Source organism: Aspergillus welwitschiae (assembly GCF_003344945.1).
Source record: "Aspergillus welwitschiae strain CBS 139.54b unplaced genomic scaffold BDQ94scaffold_9, whole genome shotgun sequence".
Classification (NCBI taxonomy): Eukaryota; Fungi; Ascomycota; class Eurotiomycetes; order Eurotiales; family Aspergillaceae; genus Aspergillus; species Aspergillus welwitschiae.
The window spans coordinates 369,312-387,062 of record NW_020798703.1 but is presented as its reverse complement, the minus strand read 5'-3'; the positions used below and the strand labels follow the sequence as shown (position 1 = coordinate 387,062).

Below are 17,751 nucleotides of genomic sequence, written 5' to 3'. Positions count from 1 at the left end.
TCTCTGGCTTTATGCATGTGTCTATGTATGTCGATGTTGCACAGTTAGGCTCGCTGTCTAGCAACGCTGGATATGAAATCTTCCCCATAGTTTATTTTCCTGTTAGATAGCTAAGTCTTGAGGTACTGAGGAGGCATACAAGTTAGCATGCAGCAGGTTCGTATCTACGAGAAGACAGGTATAGACAGCATAGTACTCGACAAGGCCAAGGCCTGCTTATATTATTTCCATGCAGTCTTGATATCGCTATGACTAGTCCCATATCAAGTAGACCATTCTCAAATACAATACAAGCAAGCACTCCATAGACCCTCGCCGTGCATCCCTCGCTATGGGTTCACTCGCTGTCTGAATCCTCCAGACAGACAACAACCATCTTGTGAAGATTCACAAACAAGCAGCACACCATAGCAACAGCCATTCACTGTTAGGTCAAATTTTCACACGCCCACACACGGCTTTTTCCCCTGAATATTCCTCTGCCATGTTTCTCTCTTGTTATGTCCTCTTCCTGTCTATCTCTGTCTCAGTTCTCTCTTGACTTTGTATCTCCTCCACGTGACCCTTTCCTACCCTACCATCACTTTCCATCACAGCATTTGTTCAAGTGCTTCTCAGGCTTCAAGTCTTCGGTTTTCGTTCAAATCTTCTCATAAAGATTCTTTGTAGTCTTCATTATGTCTTCTTCTCTGGAGAGGACTTTGTCGTCGTCGTCGGGTCTTCCGACGCGTCCCTCGAAACAGATGGCGCAGCAGATCCCCGAGAATGACCCTGTCATGTCTGATACTGAGGATGAGTACGATGCAGATGGTATCAATACTAAACTGCCTGAAGTAGTCAGGTCCCAGCTGCCGTTTGGTACTCGAGCGCCGCGAACACAGCTTGCTTTGCATCTCCCTCCTCTTCACGACCTGAATGACATCTATAAGTCGATCACGGAGAAGGCAGTGGAGCTAGGTTTTGACCGTGTGTTGTTCCATCTAGGCTCAAGACGCCTTCGCGTTGCGACAGTCTGCTCTGGCACTGAGTCCCCTATTTTGGCTTTGGAGATGGTACAAAAACGTGGGTGATCTGATAATAGCCCCGACTATTGCGAAACTAATATCTTTGTAGATCTGCGGGAGCAATTCAATATGAATTTCGAAATCCGTCATATCTTCAGTGCTGAGATAGACCCACTCAGACAGGCGTACATTCAGCGCAACTTTCGTCCACCTCGCCTCTTCCGTGACGTGAAGGAGCTCAATCACCGTGTGGCGTAAGTAAGACCCTCGCTTTCTGCTATTTAGGACTTATCTGACCGCACTAGTCAAACGGCTTATGGGTCTTTGGAAAAGGTTCCCAAGAACCCTGACATCTTGGTTGCTGGGTTTTCGTGTGTGGACTTTTCAAATCTGAATAACAAGCGGAAAACACTGAATGATAAGGGTGAGTCGGGAGGGACCTTTTGGGCCATTATTCGATACGCAAAAGCCTATAGGCCTCCCTTGGTCATTCTGGAGAATGTAAAGAGCGCCCCATGGGCAAAGATCCAGGAGCACTGGCATGATATTGGTTACTTTGCCACCCACGTCGATGTGGACACAAAGGCATACTATCTGCCACAGACTCGGGAGCGAGGATATATGCTCTGTGTGGACAGGACAGCTTTGGACAAACAATCCGCATGGGACGAAATAGTTCATTGGACACACACCATGACTGAGTTCAAACGTCCCGCTAGCTCTCCAGCCGGCATGTTCCTTATTGACGCCGATGACAAGAGACTCGAACAAATTGAGGCAGACATGGCGACACGCGCAAAGCTGACCCGTAAGCCTGTGAATTGGGAAAAGTATCGAGTCCGTCATCAGACTTACCGTCGGAAAAATTCTCTCGGAGACAAACGCCCAGTAAGTAAGTCACAGGACGATGGTAGCTGCCAAATGCCCGACTTTACTTGGAGAAAGTGGATGAACTCCTTGCCAGAGCGCGTCTGGGAGACACTGGATATGAACTTTCTGCGCAAGATGGCAGAAGGTTATGATATGCACTACAAAGAGTCAGTCGCAACCTCGTCTCTGATCAACTGACTGAAACTAACCTGTTCTAGGAGATGCATCGAACTCTCACAGGGGATCGAACGTGAGATCGATGTACGGGCACCTGGAATCGTTGGATGCATCACTCCAGCCGGAATCCCATACATTTCGACCAGGGGCGGTCCTCTCTGTGGTCTCGAGTCGCTGGCATTACAAGGCTTGCCCCTTGACAGACTTCTACTAACTCGTGAAACCCAGCGCGAGCTGCAGGACCTTGCAGGAAATGCAATGACTTCAACCGTCGTCGGTGTAGCAATTCTTTCCGCATTGATCCACGGACATAAAATCCTCAAGCCAGGCGAAGGCGCACCCATGGGAAAAGAACACTCCTTCAAAAGCAAACGTGTTATGCCTCAAGACGGTCATACGATGACACCATATGACATACAGCTCAGTTGTGCTGCTCATTTTGATATTGTCCAGCTCCAGATGCGGGCAGCAAGCAGTGCAAGATATTGTGTATGCGAGAGACAAACTAGCATAAGCTTGGGCATCTTGAGATGCTCCTTGTGCCATCACACGGTCTGCTCCGAGTGTGGAGGGAACCCTTCACATGCTTTTGAGCGCTATTCTGATCTCGGCCGCACCATGCCGTTGGACTTTGTCTGTGACCTCAAGCGTAACCTGCCAGCTAGATTGGTGATTTCTGGCATTTCTTCGGATTGTTATGCGTCCTTGGCTAACGACACATCACTGGATTGTCCTGCGCATGTCTGGAAAGATTTTTTGGAAGTAATTGAGCCAGCTGTTGGCGACGAACTCCGGCTCTTGGATATCAAGCGGAGTGAAAGATGGACTATCCAGTACGAAGGCAAGCATTCTTTCTTGCGTCTGTTAATCAGTGCCTCCAGCATTGAATGGAACTTGTTTGCCAAATCTCCCAAGGGTACTCCTGCACTTTGTCTGATGCGGGAAATTCTTTCCAAGCCAATCGCTCGCATGACGCCAGTGTCTGCGTCACTTTTGGAAGGCGACTGGGAAGTCTGTGGGCCTCTGAGCTCCAGACGGACGCTGTATTTTTCTGGAAGTGGCCCCAGAATCGACACCTATGAAGTACGTTGCGGCCTCGAGATGAAAAAGGTTATTGGAACAAAACGTTGGACGAAGGTTCAAGTCGACGGTCCTGATACAGCGGTGGTGGGCCTGGAGGCAGATGTTCGGGGGACGTATGATCTTCTGCCGGACTGCGGTACGGCACACGCTTCCCTGCACAAAAGATCCGCTGGTGAGTACGATCGCCCGGTGTTCCTTTTTTTGGATCCAACGAAGCTCGGGGATGCAAACAATGATTTCTTCGTTTTTGCTTGGGACCATGAACGTGTCCGCGGTTATGAGCGGAGACAAGCCATCGCGGAAGTCTCCCATCTATGGCGTTCAGTCAAGGTCAGCAAGGATCCGCAGCCCGTTCACATCTACTTCCGCCAATGGACTAGAGCTCCAAATGTGGCCCTGAATCTCTATCTTCCACACGCCTCCATCTCGTGCCAAAGATTGAATGAGGCAACCAACATCACAATTTCCCCCTCAGGTTGTCGTGACGCTAATGTTCCTTTACTGTCGTTCCGAGCTCCGCCAACAGCCATGGAGGCGCTGTGGAAGAAAGAATCATGGGAAGTCATAAACCCACTAGACTCGCCATCCTCGCTTCAGGACCTCTCTTGGCTCCTACAGAAAGCGGCAGTCCATTTGGGCTTTGAAAACTGGAACGCAGTCGCTGATACTCAGGCCCCGGGTGACAACACTGACTCGGCATGTACATGTGTGCCGCTGAAGCCGCGCATCCTATGGGGCCGTGACGGTAGAGGTCAAATCAAGGCATATGAAGATCCATACGATGCAGCCCTCTATGAGCGCCAGGTGAAAGCAAGACCGCCGCCGTTCCTGATATTCCGAAAGATCGATGAGCAGGGCCTTGCTGACTTGCGCGTTACACTCAACGTCCAGAGCCTGTTGCATCAGGCATATGATAAGTTGATTCAAAATGGTGTTGTGAAAGAGGTGTCGTTCTACTGGCGTCTGGTCCCGAAATCATACGACACTAGAAACGTCATATTTCCCATGTTTAAGCTCGAAAACAACAAGACAGACGTCGCAGCACCTCAGCCGCCTAACTTCCGTCTGGCTCTGCGGCCAGAGCAATTAAGATCACTGTCATGGATGGTCCGGCAAGAAGATGATGATGCCCCGCCGTTCATGGAAGAAGAGACGGAGGAGGCACTTCTTCCATCGTTGATGTGGCGCGCAGAGGGGCGAGTCACTAGTCAGAAGTTTATTCGAGGTGGTGTGATAGCTGATGATGTTGGCTATGGAAAAACAGCCATCATCTTAGGCTTAATCGATACGCAGCACGGAAGGGAGCGCCTGCCAACCCCTGCGGAAACCGACGGATTTATTCCTTGCAAAGCAACCCTTATCATTGTGCCTCAGATCATGATCCAGCAATGGCAAGCAGAGATCTCCAAATTTCTGGGTTCTAGATTCAAGGTCTTGGTATTGGCAAAGGCGGGTACATTCGCAAAAGTATCCATAAGTGACGTTCTGCAGAGTGACATCATTTTAGCATCCTGGTCAATCTTCAACAACCCAGCATACTATGAAAAGCTGCAGAAGTTCACCGGCACTCCTCGAACTCCTAAAAAGGCTGGGCGAAATTTTGATGCATGGTTCAAGGACGCCCAAGCCGCACTGAAAGAGCAAGTCCGAGTTTTGACCAGCCAGGGTCCAAGCGCGCTTCTCGCGTCGATTCGTCTCAAGCGACAAACTGTTAAGGGTTCTCAAATACATCTAACATATTGCCCGTCCCGGCGCCTCCGTGGTGATCAGTACGTCAAAGGTAACCACGCTTCAGAACAAGAGGGCCTCGAAATATTAGCGGAGTTATCGAGTGATGAGGATTCAGAAACAGAAGGCGAAACCGACATTCAAGTTCTGAGATCGAAAACGGACCAGTACCTTAGAATTCAGAGTTATGAAAAAGATGATCTGGCTGAGCAATCTGCATCCGAAACAGATAATGTCACTCAATATGAAGATTCTGCGGCGGAAGACAGTCAAGTCCGACCAGTTCCCTCCAACAAGACAGCTGGCCGAAAGGCGAAGAAGTGGGACGACCGCAAAGAATTCAACATAAGCAAAAGTAGAGTTCAAGATTGGAGGGCCGTCAAAAACCCGTTTCTTCACATGTTCTCCTTTGGTCGTCTTGTCATAGATGAGTTCACATATGCAGACCCCGAAAGGCTCAGCCCACTCCTCTCACTCAAAGCTCGGTCGAAATGGGTACTGTCAGGGACGCCGCCGCTTAACAGTTTTGCCGATGTTAATAGCATTGCACCTTTTCTCAATGTGCATCTCGGTGTAGACGAGGATGACCCTAGACTACAAAACAGACATGTCAAGCTGCGACTCAAGCAGCGTTCTGCTGCAGAGGCATTTCAATCGTTACGAGCACCCTACAGTGAACTCTGGCATGAACATCGACATAAGCTGGCCCAGAGGTTCTTGGACCGGTTTGCACGAAAGAATGTTGCTGAAATTGATGAGATCCCCTCATCAGAGCACATAATTGTGGTCCAGCCATCACCGGCAGAACGAGTAGTTTATCTCGAACTGTATAGGCAGCTGATGACATACAACCGCCAGCTCCGTCGAAGTGGCCGAGGAAGATTCAGCAGTGACCAAGTAGATCGATTGGACGAGATTATTGGAAGCAGTGCAACGGCCGAAGAGGCATTGCTCAAACGTTGCTCATCCCTTGCCCTCCATGGTCGATGGAATAAAGACGGAGAGCCGGAGCTAACAACATGCGCATCCCTGATCGCCATCAGGGAGAAACAGCTCGGTGATCTCAAAAGTGATATCAATATGAAATTGAAGTTGGCAGCGTGGCTTTACTGTTGTTTTGAATCCGATTGTCATCACTTCCACAAGTTCATCGAAAGCATCTTTAGAGATGATTTTGGTGATATGGCCATCACCCAAGAATTTTATTCCCTCTTGAGAGCAGCATTCTACGAATCGAAGGCTGATGATTGGGAGCATTTCTTTGCTGCTCCTGGAGAGCAACTGCCAGATGATGAGAGCAGCGCGTCTGATGCAGAAAACGATAACGAAAGCAGTGAACTGGTAGCCAACGATGGCCTCGATCATTCTTCTAGACCAAAGGTCGCCAAGCATAGCAACCAGCGAATCCAGGCCAGGAAAGCCAGCGGCAGTAAGCGATCCGAGGAAAGCAGTGAGAAAACCGGCGTTTCGCTTCCCAAAAAGCCCGAGCAAGCTTGCGAAGTCGAGCCACTTCTGAAAGAAGCCACGACAGTCATTCGGAGCCTCGTTGTGGAATGGGTACTGCGCAAGAGTGCCCTTAGAACCCTCACAGCGATGCAGCTTTTGCTGAAAGGTGCTGGACTCCTGCAATGCAATGGTTGTTACTGCCAGTTGCAAGTTATCGAGAACACGAATGTGTCAGGCCACTGCGGCCATACTCTATGCATGAATTGCGTTTCGGAGACTTTGCAGAGAGAGGAGTGTGTTGTACATGGATGCCGCGGTTCGGGGAGGAAGTTCAATATCATCGAAGCATCCACGCTCGGAGGGGTTAGCGTTGATAAGAGCGCAAAATATGGCGGCAGCAAGCTGGACAAACTGATAGAGATCCTCAACGGGATCCCCAGCAACGAGCGAGCCCTGATCTTCATACAATATCCCGAGCTCATTGAAGTCGCGTCCAAGGCACTGGATCTCGCCAAGATCAAGCACACAGCGATCTTAACCACAGACCGCAAGTCAATGCAAAAAATTGAACAATTTCAACAGACAAGCTTTGGCGAAGATAAAGCGCTAATCCTGAATCTAGGAGGGGAGATGGCAGCAGGATTGTAAGTTGCCCTCCCACCCTCCCTTCCAACCCCCACCCCCCCTCCCCTAATGTTTTTGTAGCTTGTGCCTAATGTAATTCGCAGGAACTTGCAATCCGCAAATCACGTTATCTTTCTGTCACCGATGAACGCCGAGACACAGTATGATTATGAGTCGGCAATGATTCAAGCGATCGGACGGTCCCGACGATATGGACAAACTCGCCGTGTTCACGTCTACCACTTGTTGGCCAAGCACAGCATAGACGTGAACATCTTTCAAGAACGGCGAGACAAAGTATTGATAGAAAGGAACGGCAAAGCCGAACTCGTGGCTCGCGGAGAAGCCTTGGATGGTGAGGGGATCAGGTGTGAAGGGCCGTCCTTGGTGGTCGACAACGCGTTTTGAGTGTTTGGGAAAACTCGTGCTGTGAGTTCAGTGAATGGAAGTGAGGGAATTTTCTGGCTTTCCGCCATGCAATATGGATTTGTGGAATCAGTGTTAATAGTTGATGTGTGTGTGTATTTGTCAGAGTTAACTTCAATGAGCCACTGTGATTAGGAAGATTGAATCCGTGTTTCTCAAACAGCAAGACGAACTCGTAGTTCACTGTCCACGTGAAGTACCTCCAGATAGGAAATGCATTTGTAAGAAGTCATAACCAAATCGGGCAGGAACACCACCAGCAAATCAGTCGGACATTCTTCTCCGTTGAAATTCAAACCCAAGAGCTGCAGCAATTACCTCAGCACCGCCAGCCGAAAACAGGAATCTAGGATATGGCACAGAAATCCCGTTAAACATTGAAAGAACTGAATTGGTTACTGCTAACGAGATCCTCTATGGTAGTTGACATCAATCCCACCATATCCGACTTTCCCCCTACGCAAAAGAGAGAAATCAGAAACAACGTACTGTACATAAGCGTTACCTGGTGGCCCGTCCAGTTTCACCAACCAGGACAGAAAAGGAAAAACGAAAGGGGGAACATGACAGGGATTGGAACCATCCAACGCACGGTATCGAAACTATATTGTCTGGCTCGAATTATAGGTTTATCTTCATTTATTGTGTTTGCTCGTCCAAAGCCCCATCCTTTCTCATCATCGTAGCCGGGTCCCACACGGGCTCGATCAGGTTGGTCAATCCCGCGCTGTTCTCGCATGTATCTCTGCCGCTCAGAGGACCCGGAGCAGGCACCTTCACCGTCTGGCCAGCCTCGGTGGCCGTGGCGGACTCCTTGAGGGCGGTGAGCAGCGACTTCATCGATTCGGGGGTAAGGTCCTCGTAGTAGTCGTCGTTGATCTGGACCATGGGAGCGTTGACGCAGGCACCCAGGCATTCGACTTCGACGAAGGTGAAGAGACCATCTTCGGTAGTGTGTCCGGGGGTGATACCCAGGTGTTCCGTGATCGCCTTGACGATCTTGTCGCTACCGCAACCACCGAGCTGGCAGGGTGTCTGAAATGGCTGTCAGCAATGACAAAAACGAGGGGACGTATGCCACGCCAGGTAGGAAAGGGTCCAATTTTATACCGTCGTGCAAAGCTGAACAAAGTACTTGCCAACCGGCTCACGGTTGTACATGGTATAGAAAGTTGCGACTTCGTAGACACGCATGGGGGGCATCTCCAGGAGACGGGCGACCTCGTTCATGACGCTGATGCTGGTGTAGCCGTGCTGGCGCTGGCCAACGTCCAGAACCGGCATGACAGCGGCCTTCTTGTACTGGGGGGGATAGCGCTTGAGGATCTCATCGATGAGCTTGAGGTTTTGCTCGGTGAACTTGAACGGAACATTCGGGTTGTTTTCGCCTTTGTTGCGGTGCTGGACAAAGTCAACTGGTCAGCATTGGCACCTCGCAAAAGATATGGCTTTTTGACGCGCAATTGGCAAACGAAATAATATCCGGCATGCCGCCAAATCCGAATCAGCCATAGGAGTGCTTGGGACGTACCACGGCAAGGGAGTCGCTGAAGCGTTGCGGACCAGCCGAGAAGGGTCTGAATTGGGTCTTGGGGATCTGCTGGAAGAGCTGGCGGCCAGTCCGCGGGACGGCGGGGAAGAATTTGGAAGCCATTGCTGGCAGAGGAGAGGGGACTGAGGGTATGGGGAGGGGGATTGGAGGACTTGATCTGATGGATTGAAGGTGAACGACCGACTTGGAGTCGAAGAGGCGTTTTGCGGGAGCTGCGGCTGACCAATCAGCGCCGACAGATTACTCCCGCCTTGTGCCAATGAACGACCCTCTCGACGGCCTTTTTACAACATCACAGCTTCTTCAAAACTATCAAAAAATCACAGTATAATTTAATCGGCTTTAATCCGGCTTGCAGAATTCATCTGGACTAACAACAGGCACCTCCACGACTCAATCCCTCCAAAACGCCGTCATGACACATAAACCGACCGGGCCTATAGCCCAGCAACGCATCCGACATCACCAACAGCCCATTATACATTCTCCATCTTATATACCTCATATGCGACCTCCTCATACGGATGAGCCTTAATCAATGCCTCGACTGCCTGCAGCATCACCGACCGTCCCAGACACATCACCTCCACCTTCATTTCCTCAACCGTTTCGATCGTCCCAACTTCGCCAATGGCAGGATTCGCACCTTCTGACGGCAGAAATTGGCCCTGACCAGGCATCTGGAAGCAGCATTTCCGGTACTTGCCTCCGGGAAAGGTTCCCGCGCCGGTCGCGAAGACAGCTTCTTTACATGCCTCGAGGTGGGAATGCGGGACGAAGAAGACGAGTTTGTACCGGTCGGGGACGGGGGCAGCAGACATGGTTCGGTTTTGGACTATTTGATAGGAGAACTTTTTGATCGTAGGGAGAGTTGTGTTGGTGATGCTCGTAGATGTAAGTCGCGTAGACGATGCTGGTAGAGACACGGAGAGCGGAGATCTGAATGGTGATGATGTTGATGATGACGACGGTGATAATGTTCGGGACAATCTGTAGGAATGGAAGTTGCGGAAAGACCGTGAGATGGGCGTGCGGGGGATGCAACTGGCCAGCGGGGAAATGGTCGGCGGCATCTTCCAGGGTAATAGTAGGGAGTAGTATACTATTCGTGTCTACTGGACTCAGTGCTTTGGTGTTTAATGCGTCGCGGGCCACACTTGGTCTTAGTCATTGGCATGATCCCGATAACCAACTATGAGCCTATCTACAGTCTGATACTACCAAATGAGCTACAAATCACACTGCATAGTGCCCAAAACCAGCTTCAAAGAATCACGCTTTATTCAATATGCATCTATCATCTACTCATTACACCATACCCATACCCTTCTATATCACCAGGTAGGAATAAAACTAACTAAGCCAAATGCGCAAACCTTCCAACATGGTCCTCAATCCTCCTAATCAACTCCATCTTCCTCTCCTCCTCAATCCAACTCTCACTCACACTGTTAACAGCAATAGTCTTCCACTCCAAGACACTCAACCCAAACGCCTCCTGCACGGCACAATAATTATCCAAAATATAGCCCCCAAAATACGCCGGATCATCACTATTAATGGAGAACTTGACACCATTCTCCAAGAACTTCCGAATCGGCACCTCTCCAACCTCCTTCACACACTTCAACTGCACATTCGACAACGGACAAACCGTCAACAGAATGCCCTCCCTCGCAATCCTCTCCATAAGCACCTCATCCTCCACCAACCGAATCCCATGATCAATGCGCCTCGCTCCCATCTCCAACGCCGTACTAATATACGAGGGATCGCCCTCCTCCCCCGCATGAGCCGTCAACCTGACGCCCCTCTCCCTAGCCGAGGCATAAATCTCCCTAAACATATCCTTGGGCGGGCCAACCTCGCTCGACGAATACCCCAGTCCATGCACAACCTCACTTTCAAAATGCCCGTTCTCCAGAATCTTCTGGTACGTCTTCTCCGCCGACTCAACAGGTAAGTGCCTCACAAAGCAGAGAATCAACTTGGTCGAGAGACCCAGCTCTTTCTCGGCGCGCTCACACCCCGCCACGAACCCGCGCACGATGGTCTCGTACGGAATGCCGCGGTCCTGGTGAACCTGGGGATCGAAGAAGACTTCGGCGTGGTGGACGCCGTCGGCGTGCGCTTTTTGGAAATAGGCCCAGGCGAGATCAGAGAAGTCGGACTCGTGGTGCAGCACGGACATGCCGATGAAGTAGAAGTGGAGGAAGTCATCGAGGGAGGAGAAGTTGCCATACCGGGCGGTGAGAGTGTCGATGGAGGTGTATTCGGGGGTTTGGGGTAGTTGGACATTGTTTCTAGAGGCGAGGTCGAAGATCAGGCTGGGGGTGAGGCAGCCTTCCAGATGGACGTGGTGTTCGCATTTGGGCAGGCCTTGGAGGAAGGCGTGCCAGTGGGATTCATGGGGAGTGTCGGATTGGCACATATTGTAGATGTTGGTAGAAGTGTACGTAGTGAACGATATCCGTAAATCAGTAGTATAGAAGAGTAAAAAGTAGTAGTACCAAGACCCCCAGAAAAAAGAGGACACCAATAACCTTATAAAAAGATCCTCACAACCATCCAAGAAATGAATGACTCTTGAGTATCTATCCCAAAGCGGTACTCCGTCCGAAGCACCTAAAAAGTGGATAATAGATTTGAGTCAAATGATGAATTCCACAGCCAAACAGCGACTGTTCCTGAGGCCCCACTCCGTGCCCGGTGGGTGGATTCGTCAGGCCACGAGACAACGATAAGCTTCTTTTTTTCGCTCTCGGTGTCTGCGCTGCGCCTGTCCCGCCACGCTGAACCACCACAGCAAAAATCGCCCTTAGTTCATTGCTTGTGCAACTAAGGCCCGGAATCACGCCGAGTCGGAGACGGCCGATGCAGGTGCCGGAGAACGGAGATTTGCACGCAATGTCCCCTCTTTTTAGTATGTTATGCTTTGGATGATAGTTGGTCTATCTGATAAGATGGGTAAGATGATACACTACTACATATTTGTTAGATAAGGCTTCTAGAAGATCAATTTTCTTCCGATCGGCTGTTCAGCCCTAAACTCTGTACTGTTATTTTCTGGGTATCATCGATATGCATGCACATCAACTTTATCGATCCTAACGCTCAAATTGATATTAAAACTGTGCTAGTCATATTCTAACCGCAATATCCATGCTAAAATTCGTAAATAGTCCCATGAATTTTCTTCTAGCCAACCCTGCCAAGTCCTTCCATGTAGCAAGTATGTATGTATGTATGTAGCCCAGAATGCGATCTATAGAAATCCTCCGAGGGGTAAGAGGTTGTAAAGTATTATTATACCCGGAGTTCCGCCCCAGCGGCTTTGCGCAGCCGGTTCATGACAGCAGCTGCCAGATCGCCCTGGTGATCAGGCACACCCTCGACGTAAATGACATCCACCTCCATTTCATCCATGGCCCGTAGCGCAGAGAAGAGGCCCTGCGCGATCGACTTGACATCCGTGCCGAGGTGGCAGTCGAAGGTCTCCTTGGTTGCAGTGCTTCCGTTGACTTGGTCGCTTACAGGGACGGAGAATCCCACTAGCTCGTCCACGAGCGATGGGATGCGCTTCAGGCTCTTTTGCATCTCGTCGGCAGACAGCAACCCCAACCCGCGCTTCCAGTGTTGCGTGCGGACAACTCCGATCATGTGTGCTCCGATGGCCGAATCTTCCAGGTCCTTGCGGATATGTCTCGTGACGGCTTCCTCATCGGAGCCGGCTTCGAACAGCACCACGCGTGCCTTGGGCGAGTAGTGTCGGTACTTCATGCCCGGTGCCCGTGGGATCTCCTTCACGTCTAGTGTGCCGTCATGATATCCGACCTGTACATTCTCCCACCCAGCGCACGTCCGCAGCTCCTCGATTCCAATCCCGCCCGGTCGAAGAATAGCCGGGGGGTCGGACAGCCCGTCGACAACCGTACTCTCCACGCCTACGCCACAGGGACCACCATCAAGGATCAGCTCAATGCGACCTTCAAGGTCATGGAATACATGTTCTGCCGCCGTCGGGGAGGGCTTCGTGGATGCGTTGGCTGAGGGAGCCGCCAGTGGTCGGTCCGTTACATGGATCAACAAGCGTGCAAGCGGGGATGAGGGCATGCGCACACCAAATGTCGTAAGTTTGGAGGTGACTTCGGGAGCAAGAGGGGAGCCGGAGGGATTAGGGAGGAGGATTGTGAGAGGACCAGGCCAGAAGCGGGAAATGACCGAGTCGTAGATGGGGGGGATAGCGTTCTTCGCAGTGGAAGTTCTGCGCGATGGGCTTTCCTGTGTGGGGTTGAGTAACCGCTCCAACATCCCCAGCGAATCGACATGTATAATCAACGGGTTATCTGACGGCCTCTGCTTCGCCTTGTAGATCCCTTGCACTGCATCACTCCGCGTCGCATCTGCACCCAGTCCATACACTGTCTCTGTGGGGAAAGCAACGGGAATATCGCTGGTTCGGAGGAGTTGCGCCGCGTCCTCGATGGCGGCCGCTTCCGGGGTGTGGTTATCGCGTTCGTTGGCCCACCACTCTGCGAGGGATCGCTCTCCGGGGCCTTCTTTGTTGAGACGGCGCACCGATGCGATCCGGGTGGAAGCTTTGGGAGTCATGGTTGCTGGGGCGGTGGAAGTGAATCTACTGAAGCTGCGCGGGAGACCGCGAGCAGTAAGGCGAGATAGGAGTAGAACCAGATTGGCAGGCGATATTCGTTCCCCGAACAGAGCAGAGGAACGAGCGATCGTGGGGTGAGTCACGGCTTGTAGATTAAGTCGATACAAATTTCTCGGTAGTGGGGGGAAGAGGAGAACGGGTATCGCGCGTTTCGAGGCTATTCGGTCATAGGCAAATCCTGATTCGGGGACCTCCTGTCAGGCTGCTCCACCAGTCGTGTACGGCCCCAGCGATTGCTGCCAGACAAATGAGCAATTGGCGACTCTGTTGGGTTGCTGAACTCTGTAAGTCAGTAAAACAAAAAAGTGAAGATCGAATGGAAAATCTTCGCGATGACGTCGGTGGGCGTGACTAAGCAACGCAGTCCAGATTCGGCCATTTCTCTTATTTTCTAATGATGTTTTAACTGTACGAATAGAATGAACAAGTAAGAGTTAGAGGACATGTCTAGATAGGCCTCATTTTCATAGTGCACTGTATGTATTTATTTGCTGTGATCACCTATAACGTCACAGCTAAGTAACTAATACAGCCAAACTACGGTGGTTTCCTCCATGGTGGATTGTAGATCATCCAGCACGTCAGATCGTAAGATATCCAATACCCTATATCCAGCGTCTATTTCTTCTTCCCTCCCTTTCCTCCCTTGTTTCCACCACCGCCACCTTTGCCTTTGCCCTTATCACCTCCGCTAGGTGCTGGCCCAGCCATAATGCGCACCTTACCGACGGGGACGCTATTGATGACCTCCGTGTCCTTCCACATTTTGATCAGGTCTCCTTCCCGCGCGCGAAGCTTCTCAGCGGTAGCTCTGTCGATACCAGCGTCTTCGGCGTGTTCTTTCTTGACCTTGCCTGTTGTCGTTTCGGCAACCCAGCGTCCGATGATCTCCTTGACGGCCTTGCCCTTCTTCACAGTGCCGGGTTGCAACTTGATACGATACTTGTACCGACCCAAGGCAGCCCAAGGAGCGCACACAGGAATGGCAGCCAGGATCTCATCATCTGGATGAGGAGTTCCAATCAATGCAGGAATCCACTCCATATCTGCTGCTTCTGCTGCGGCGGTTTCTTCATCGTACTCATCGGCACCACCCTCAAAGAGAGCCTGCCGTTTCCGCTCCGCTTCCGCGGCGCGTTCATGCTGTGCTCTGCGTCGTTTCTTCGCTTCCTCTGCTTCTTTCTGACGCTTGGCCTTTGCCTCGGCTTCTGCAGCTGCCTTTTCAGCTTTGGCACTCTTGGCACCTAGCAAGCGTAGAGCCAGTTCCCGGTCCTCCTCGTCCTGATCAGCGTACTTCTGTGCGGCCTTCTTTGCCTTGCCCCTCTTACCCCGAGTTGGGGCTTGCTTGCTGTTAGTAGATTTGGCAGATGTTCCGTTCGTTGCAGGGCCATCCAGCTCCGACGCTCTTCCTTTTCTAGCCATCCGCCTTTCTCTTGCAGAGAGTTGTCGATCATCATGAGTTTGTGGCGATGTCGCACTCTCCTCCTCGTCCTTCTCATCCTCGGCTGGCTCTTCTTGAGCACTTTGCTCATCTTCATTGTTACCGTTCGGTTCTTCGGCTTCTTCTTCCTTTTCCTCTTCAGCTGCATCATCAGGCTGAGCGTTCTGGGATTCGTATGCTGCAACCAGATCTGTTTGGGTGGGCTCTGATGACCCGCGTTGCAACGGGTTTCTAGCTGGGATCGCAGCATCATCCTCTTGTTCCCCTTCAGACTCGCTGCTCTGCTCTCGCTCCTGCTCCACTTCAGCTGGTCCCTCGGACTTAGTAACCTGTACTTCTTGCTCGACAGGCTTGTCATCGGCTTCCTTGTCGGCTTCCTGACCTTCCACAGGCGCTTCCGTAGCCACGGGTTCATCGAACCGGTGCAGCTTATGGTTCCGGAGACTCTCCTTGCTCACCTGAAACATAACTCCAAATCCTAGGACGAGCTGTGAGGGGGCCAGGAAGTTCTTTTCGCCCTTGATGAGGAACTCGCCGGTGGGAAGGAGGCCTCCCGCGTCAGCAGTCTTGCTAACTTGGCTCGCATTAACCCAGTATGCTGACATGATGGCCTTGGAATCCCAGGCGCTGGACGTAGCCACGCAAAGATTACCGGCTTGCGAAAGGGTGCTTGGGGGAATGGGTGCGTTAGGTGAGTTGGGTCTGTTCTTGACGATCATGGGCGTGGCACCTTGTAGATCGGCGTGCACGAACACATCGCCTTTCTTGAGGTAGCGGCGGTAGAGGATCTCGCTTTGCATCACATCGCGGCCACTGTTCCAGTTAGATCAGATCAAACCTTTACAGACACAGCGGAAGATACATACCCTAGGACCAGATACCCTTCCGACGAGATGAAGAAGAGGAATTTCTCGAACCAGAAAGTCTTTCTCGCAGGCCGAAGAACCTGCTTCTCCTGCTTCAGACCCTTCTTCAAGTCCTGCGTCACTTTCTTCTCGTGACTTTTGAGAGCCTTGGTCGAGGACTGCGTTGTCTTCTGCTCCTTCACGGCAGCCATCTTCTTCTGTTCGTAGTACTGTGTTGCGTTCGCCCAGGGAGACAGGCCGAGATCAATATCAATTGTCAGCATGTTGTTTGACTGTTTTTGGGCCTTAGCAACTTCTTCCTGCTCATCCTCTGATTCAGAGTCATCGTCCGAGAACAGATCCTCGCCTTCGTCCTGCTCTTCGCCCGACTCCCCAAGCATCAACGTAATCGTATTCTCGTAGAGCTTCAATGGCAGCTTGATGATATTAGCCACTGGGTTTCCTCTGCCTTGCTCCATCTCAATGAGACGGGCAATTTCGACCCAGTCCATACCCTGAGCAATTAGGCCATTAACTGCATCCATCGCTTCTTGAACCCGGTAGACATTATCTTCAATCGCCCCCGCCTTGCGAATATGCAGTTCCTGAACCTCCTTAAGAGCGCCGATGCGCTTGGCATGTTCCTGTCGAACAGCATCAAGCTTCTTCTTCGCAGCCTCTTCCCGCTCCGTGAGCCGCGACTCCAACTTCTGTGTTTCAATCGACGAAAAGTACTCATCAACCGTCGCGTTGAAGGACGGGTACTCCAGAATAGTAACACCCGGCTTGCCCTCAAACTGCTTAGGCTTGAACGGGTGGAAATCTTCATACAGATATCCCGGTTTCCGAGCGGCCTCCTCATCACCCTGAGCCGGCGAGTCCGCAGACGGACGAGTATCATCCTTCGCAACAATATAACCAGGATGACTCTTCTCCGTAGCCAGCTTATCCGTCTCGACCTTCGCCTCCTCCAACACATCCACGACCTTTAGCAGTAGCGCCTCATCCTGCAAAACCTCGTCGAGCGGGGTAGCGGGGTCCAGCTCCTTCACAGCAAACGCATGATCCAACAACAGGGGCGGATACTCCGGGAACCCCTGCGACAGAGCCTTGCGGAGCACATCCGCATTCTTCTTCTTGGACTTCTTCGGCGCATTCCCCTCCTGTGCGAATAGGGCCTTAGCCTTCTCCACCGTCTCCTTGACCCTCTCTCTTGTGATATCCGGAATACCGTGATAATTTTGCTTATTGGTCACCGTATACTTGACTCCGACGCGGGTCTCATCCTGTCCCTCGCCAGCTGGAACCTGTCGAAATAGCGCGAGGATATTGTACTCGCGATCGGTGATGATGATATTTCCGCCGGCAAAGAACTCCAAGAACATGTGGTACATGCCATCGCTGAAGGAGAAGTCGATGATTCGATCCGTGCCGATCTGTTCGATGGAGGTGATGCGTCGAGATTTGAGGAACTTGCGCATGCGCGTCACGAACGGAGTGGGCGCTGAAGCAGTCGCTCTGGAGTATTGCGTGACATGGCAGCGGAAGCCCGAGTCGACGACGAGCTGTTTGCGGTGGTCGGGTTTGGCGACTTTGAAGAGGAAAATGCGCTGAGCAGATAGCAGATGAGCTTAGATGAAAATCACTTTTCTGGCTTAGAAGGGTTTGGCATACCGAGGAGAGGTCGTAGATGTTCGAAACTCGCAAATTGACTATCTCCGATGCAAGTTCCTGGGAGATGACCTGGCATTTGTCGTGTGAGTTTCGTGCACGGCGGTTGCGGATGGCGGGGTGTTGCTCGGCATGCTCACCTTGACATCCAAGGACGAGAATCTCTGCTTCATCTTCTGGTGTCCTTTGTCCTGTTTCCCGGAGGAGCGAGG

At 51.4% G+C, this 17,751-nt stretch overlaps 5 protein-coding genes across 5 annotated transcripts; 1 reads left to right on the top strand and 4 right to left on the bottom strand.

Moving 5' to 3' along the window:
* Positions 1–677: 677 nt before the first annotated feature.
* Positions 678–7,674, top strand: BDQ94DRAFT_186281 (putative SNF2 family helicase; the record flags this gene model as incomplete). The annotated part of the gene is made up of 5 exons (XM_026775116.1): positions 678–1,062; positions 1,114–1,258; positions 1,310–2,041; positions 2,093–6,952; positions 7,037–7,674. The coding sequence occupies 5 exons, from the start codon at positions 678–680 to the stop codon at positions 7,338–7,340; spliced, it is 6,426 nt and encodes a 2,141-aa protein (XP_026628492.1). The 3' UTR covers positions 7,341–7,674.
* On the bottom strand, positions 7,669–9,068 carry BDQ94DRAFT_128656 (complex I 24 kDa subunit family protein). Its single transcript, XM_026763907.1, has 3 exons — positions 8,890–9,068; positions 8,469–8,759; positions 7,669–8,393 (listed from the first exon to the last, which is right to left on the bottom strand). The coding sequence occupies exons 1-3, from the start codon at positions 9,010–9,012 to the stop codon at positions 7,998–8,000; spliced, it is 810 nt and encodes a 269-aa protein (XP_026628491.1). The 5' UTR covers positions 9,013–9,068; the 3' UTR covers positions 7,669–7,997.
* Positions 9,069–9,213: 145 nt separating this feature from the next.
* Positions 9,214–10,008, bottom strand: BDQ94DRAFT_139655 (uncharacterized protein). Its single transcript, XM_026765474.1, has one exon. The coding sequence runs from the start codon at positions 9,981–9,983 to the stop codon at positions 9,387–9,389; it is 597 nt and encodes a 198-aa protein (XP_026628490.1). The 5' UTR covers positions 9,984–10,008; the 3' UTR covers positions 9,214–9,386.
* A 175-nt stretch (positions 10,009–10,183) lies between these two features.
* On the bottom strand, positions 10,184–11,548 carry aah1 (adenosine deaminase). Its single transcript, XM_026765473.1, has one exon. It carries the CDS (start codon positions 11,339–11,341, stop codon positions 10,268–10,270), a length of 1,074 nt encoding a protein of 357 aa, XP_026628489.1. The 5' UTR covers positions 11,342–11,548; the 3' UTR covers positions 10,184–10,267.
* Positions 11,549–12,216: 668 nt separating this feature from the next.
* On the bottom strand, positions 12,217–17,712 carry BDQ94DRAFT_158278 (telomere recombination-domain-containing protein; the record flags this gene model as incomplete). Its single annotated transcript, XM_026768926.1, has 5 exons — positions 12,217–13,667; positions 14,239–15,836; positions 15,890–17,478; positions 17,543–17,611; positions 17,680–17,712. The coding sequence occupies 5 exons, from the start codon at positions 17,710–17,712 to the stop codon at positions 12,217–12,219; spliced, it is 4,740 nt and encodes a 1,579-aa protein (XP_026628488.1).
* Positions 17,713–17,751: the final 39 nt, after the last annotated feature.

What these genes read in the sequence shown, in the direction of transcription:
- BDQ94DRAFT_128656 (XM_026763907.1), bottom strand. Translation starts at nt 9,012, where the DNA reads ATGGCTTCCAAATTCTTCCCCGCCGTCCCGCGGACTGGCCGCCAGCTC. An exon ending in TCAGCGACTCCCTTGCCGTG is followed by an intron (nt 8,760 to 8,889) that starts GTACGTCCCAAG and finishes GACTTTGTCCAG; the next exon opens with CACCGCAACAAAGGCGAAAA. An exon ending in TTGTTCAGCTTTGCACGACG is followed by an intron (nt 8,394 to 8,468) that starts GTATAAAATTGG and finishes CAGCCATTTCAG; the next exon opens with ACACCCTGCCAGCTCGGTGG.
- BDQ94DRAFT_139655 (XM_026765474.1), bottom strand. Translation starts at nt 9,983, where the DNA reads ATGCCGCCGACCATTTCCCCGCTGGCCAGTTGCATCCCCCGCACGCCC.
- aah1 (XM_026765473.1), bottom strand. Translation starts at nt 11,341, where the DNA reads ATGTGCCAATCCGACACTCCCCATGAATCCCACTGGCACGCCTTCCTC.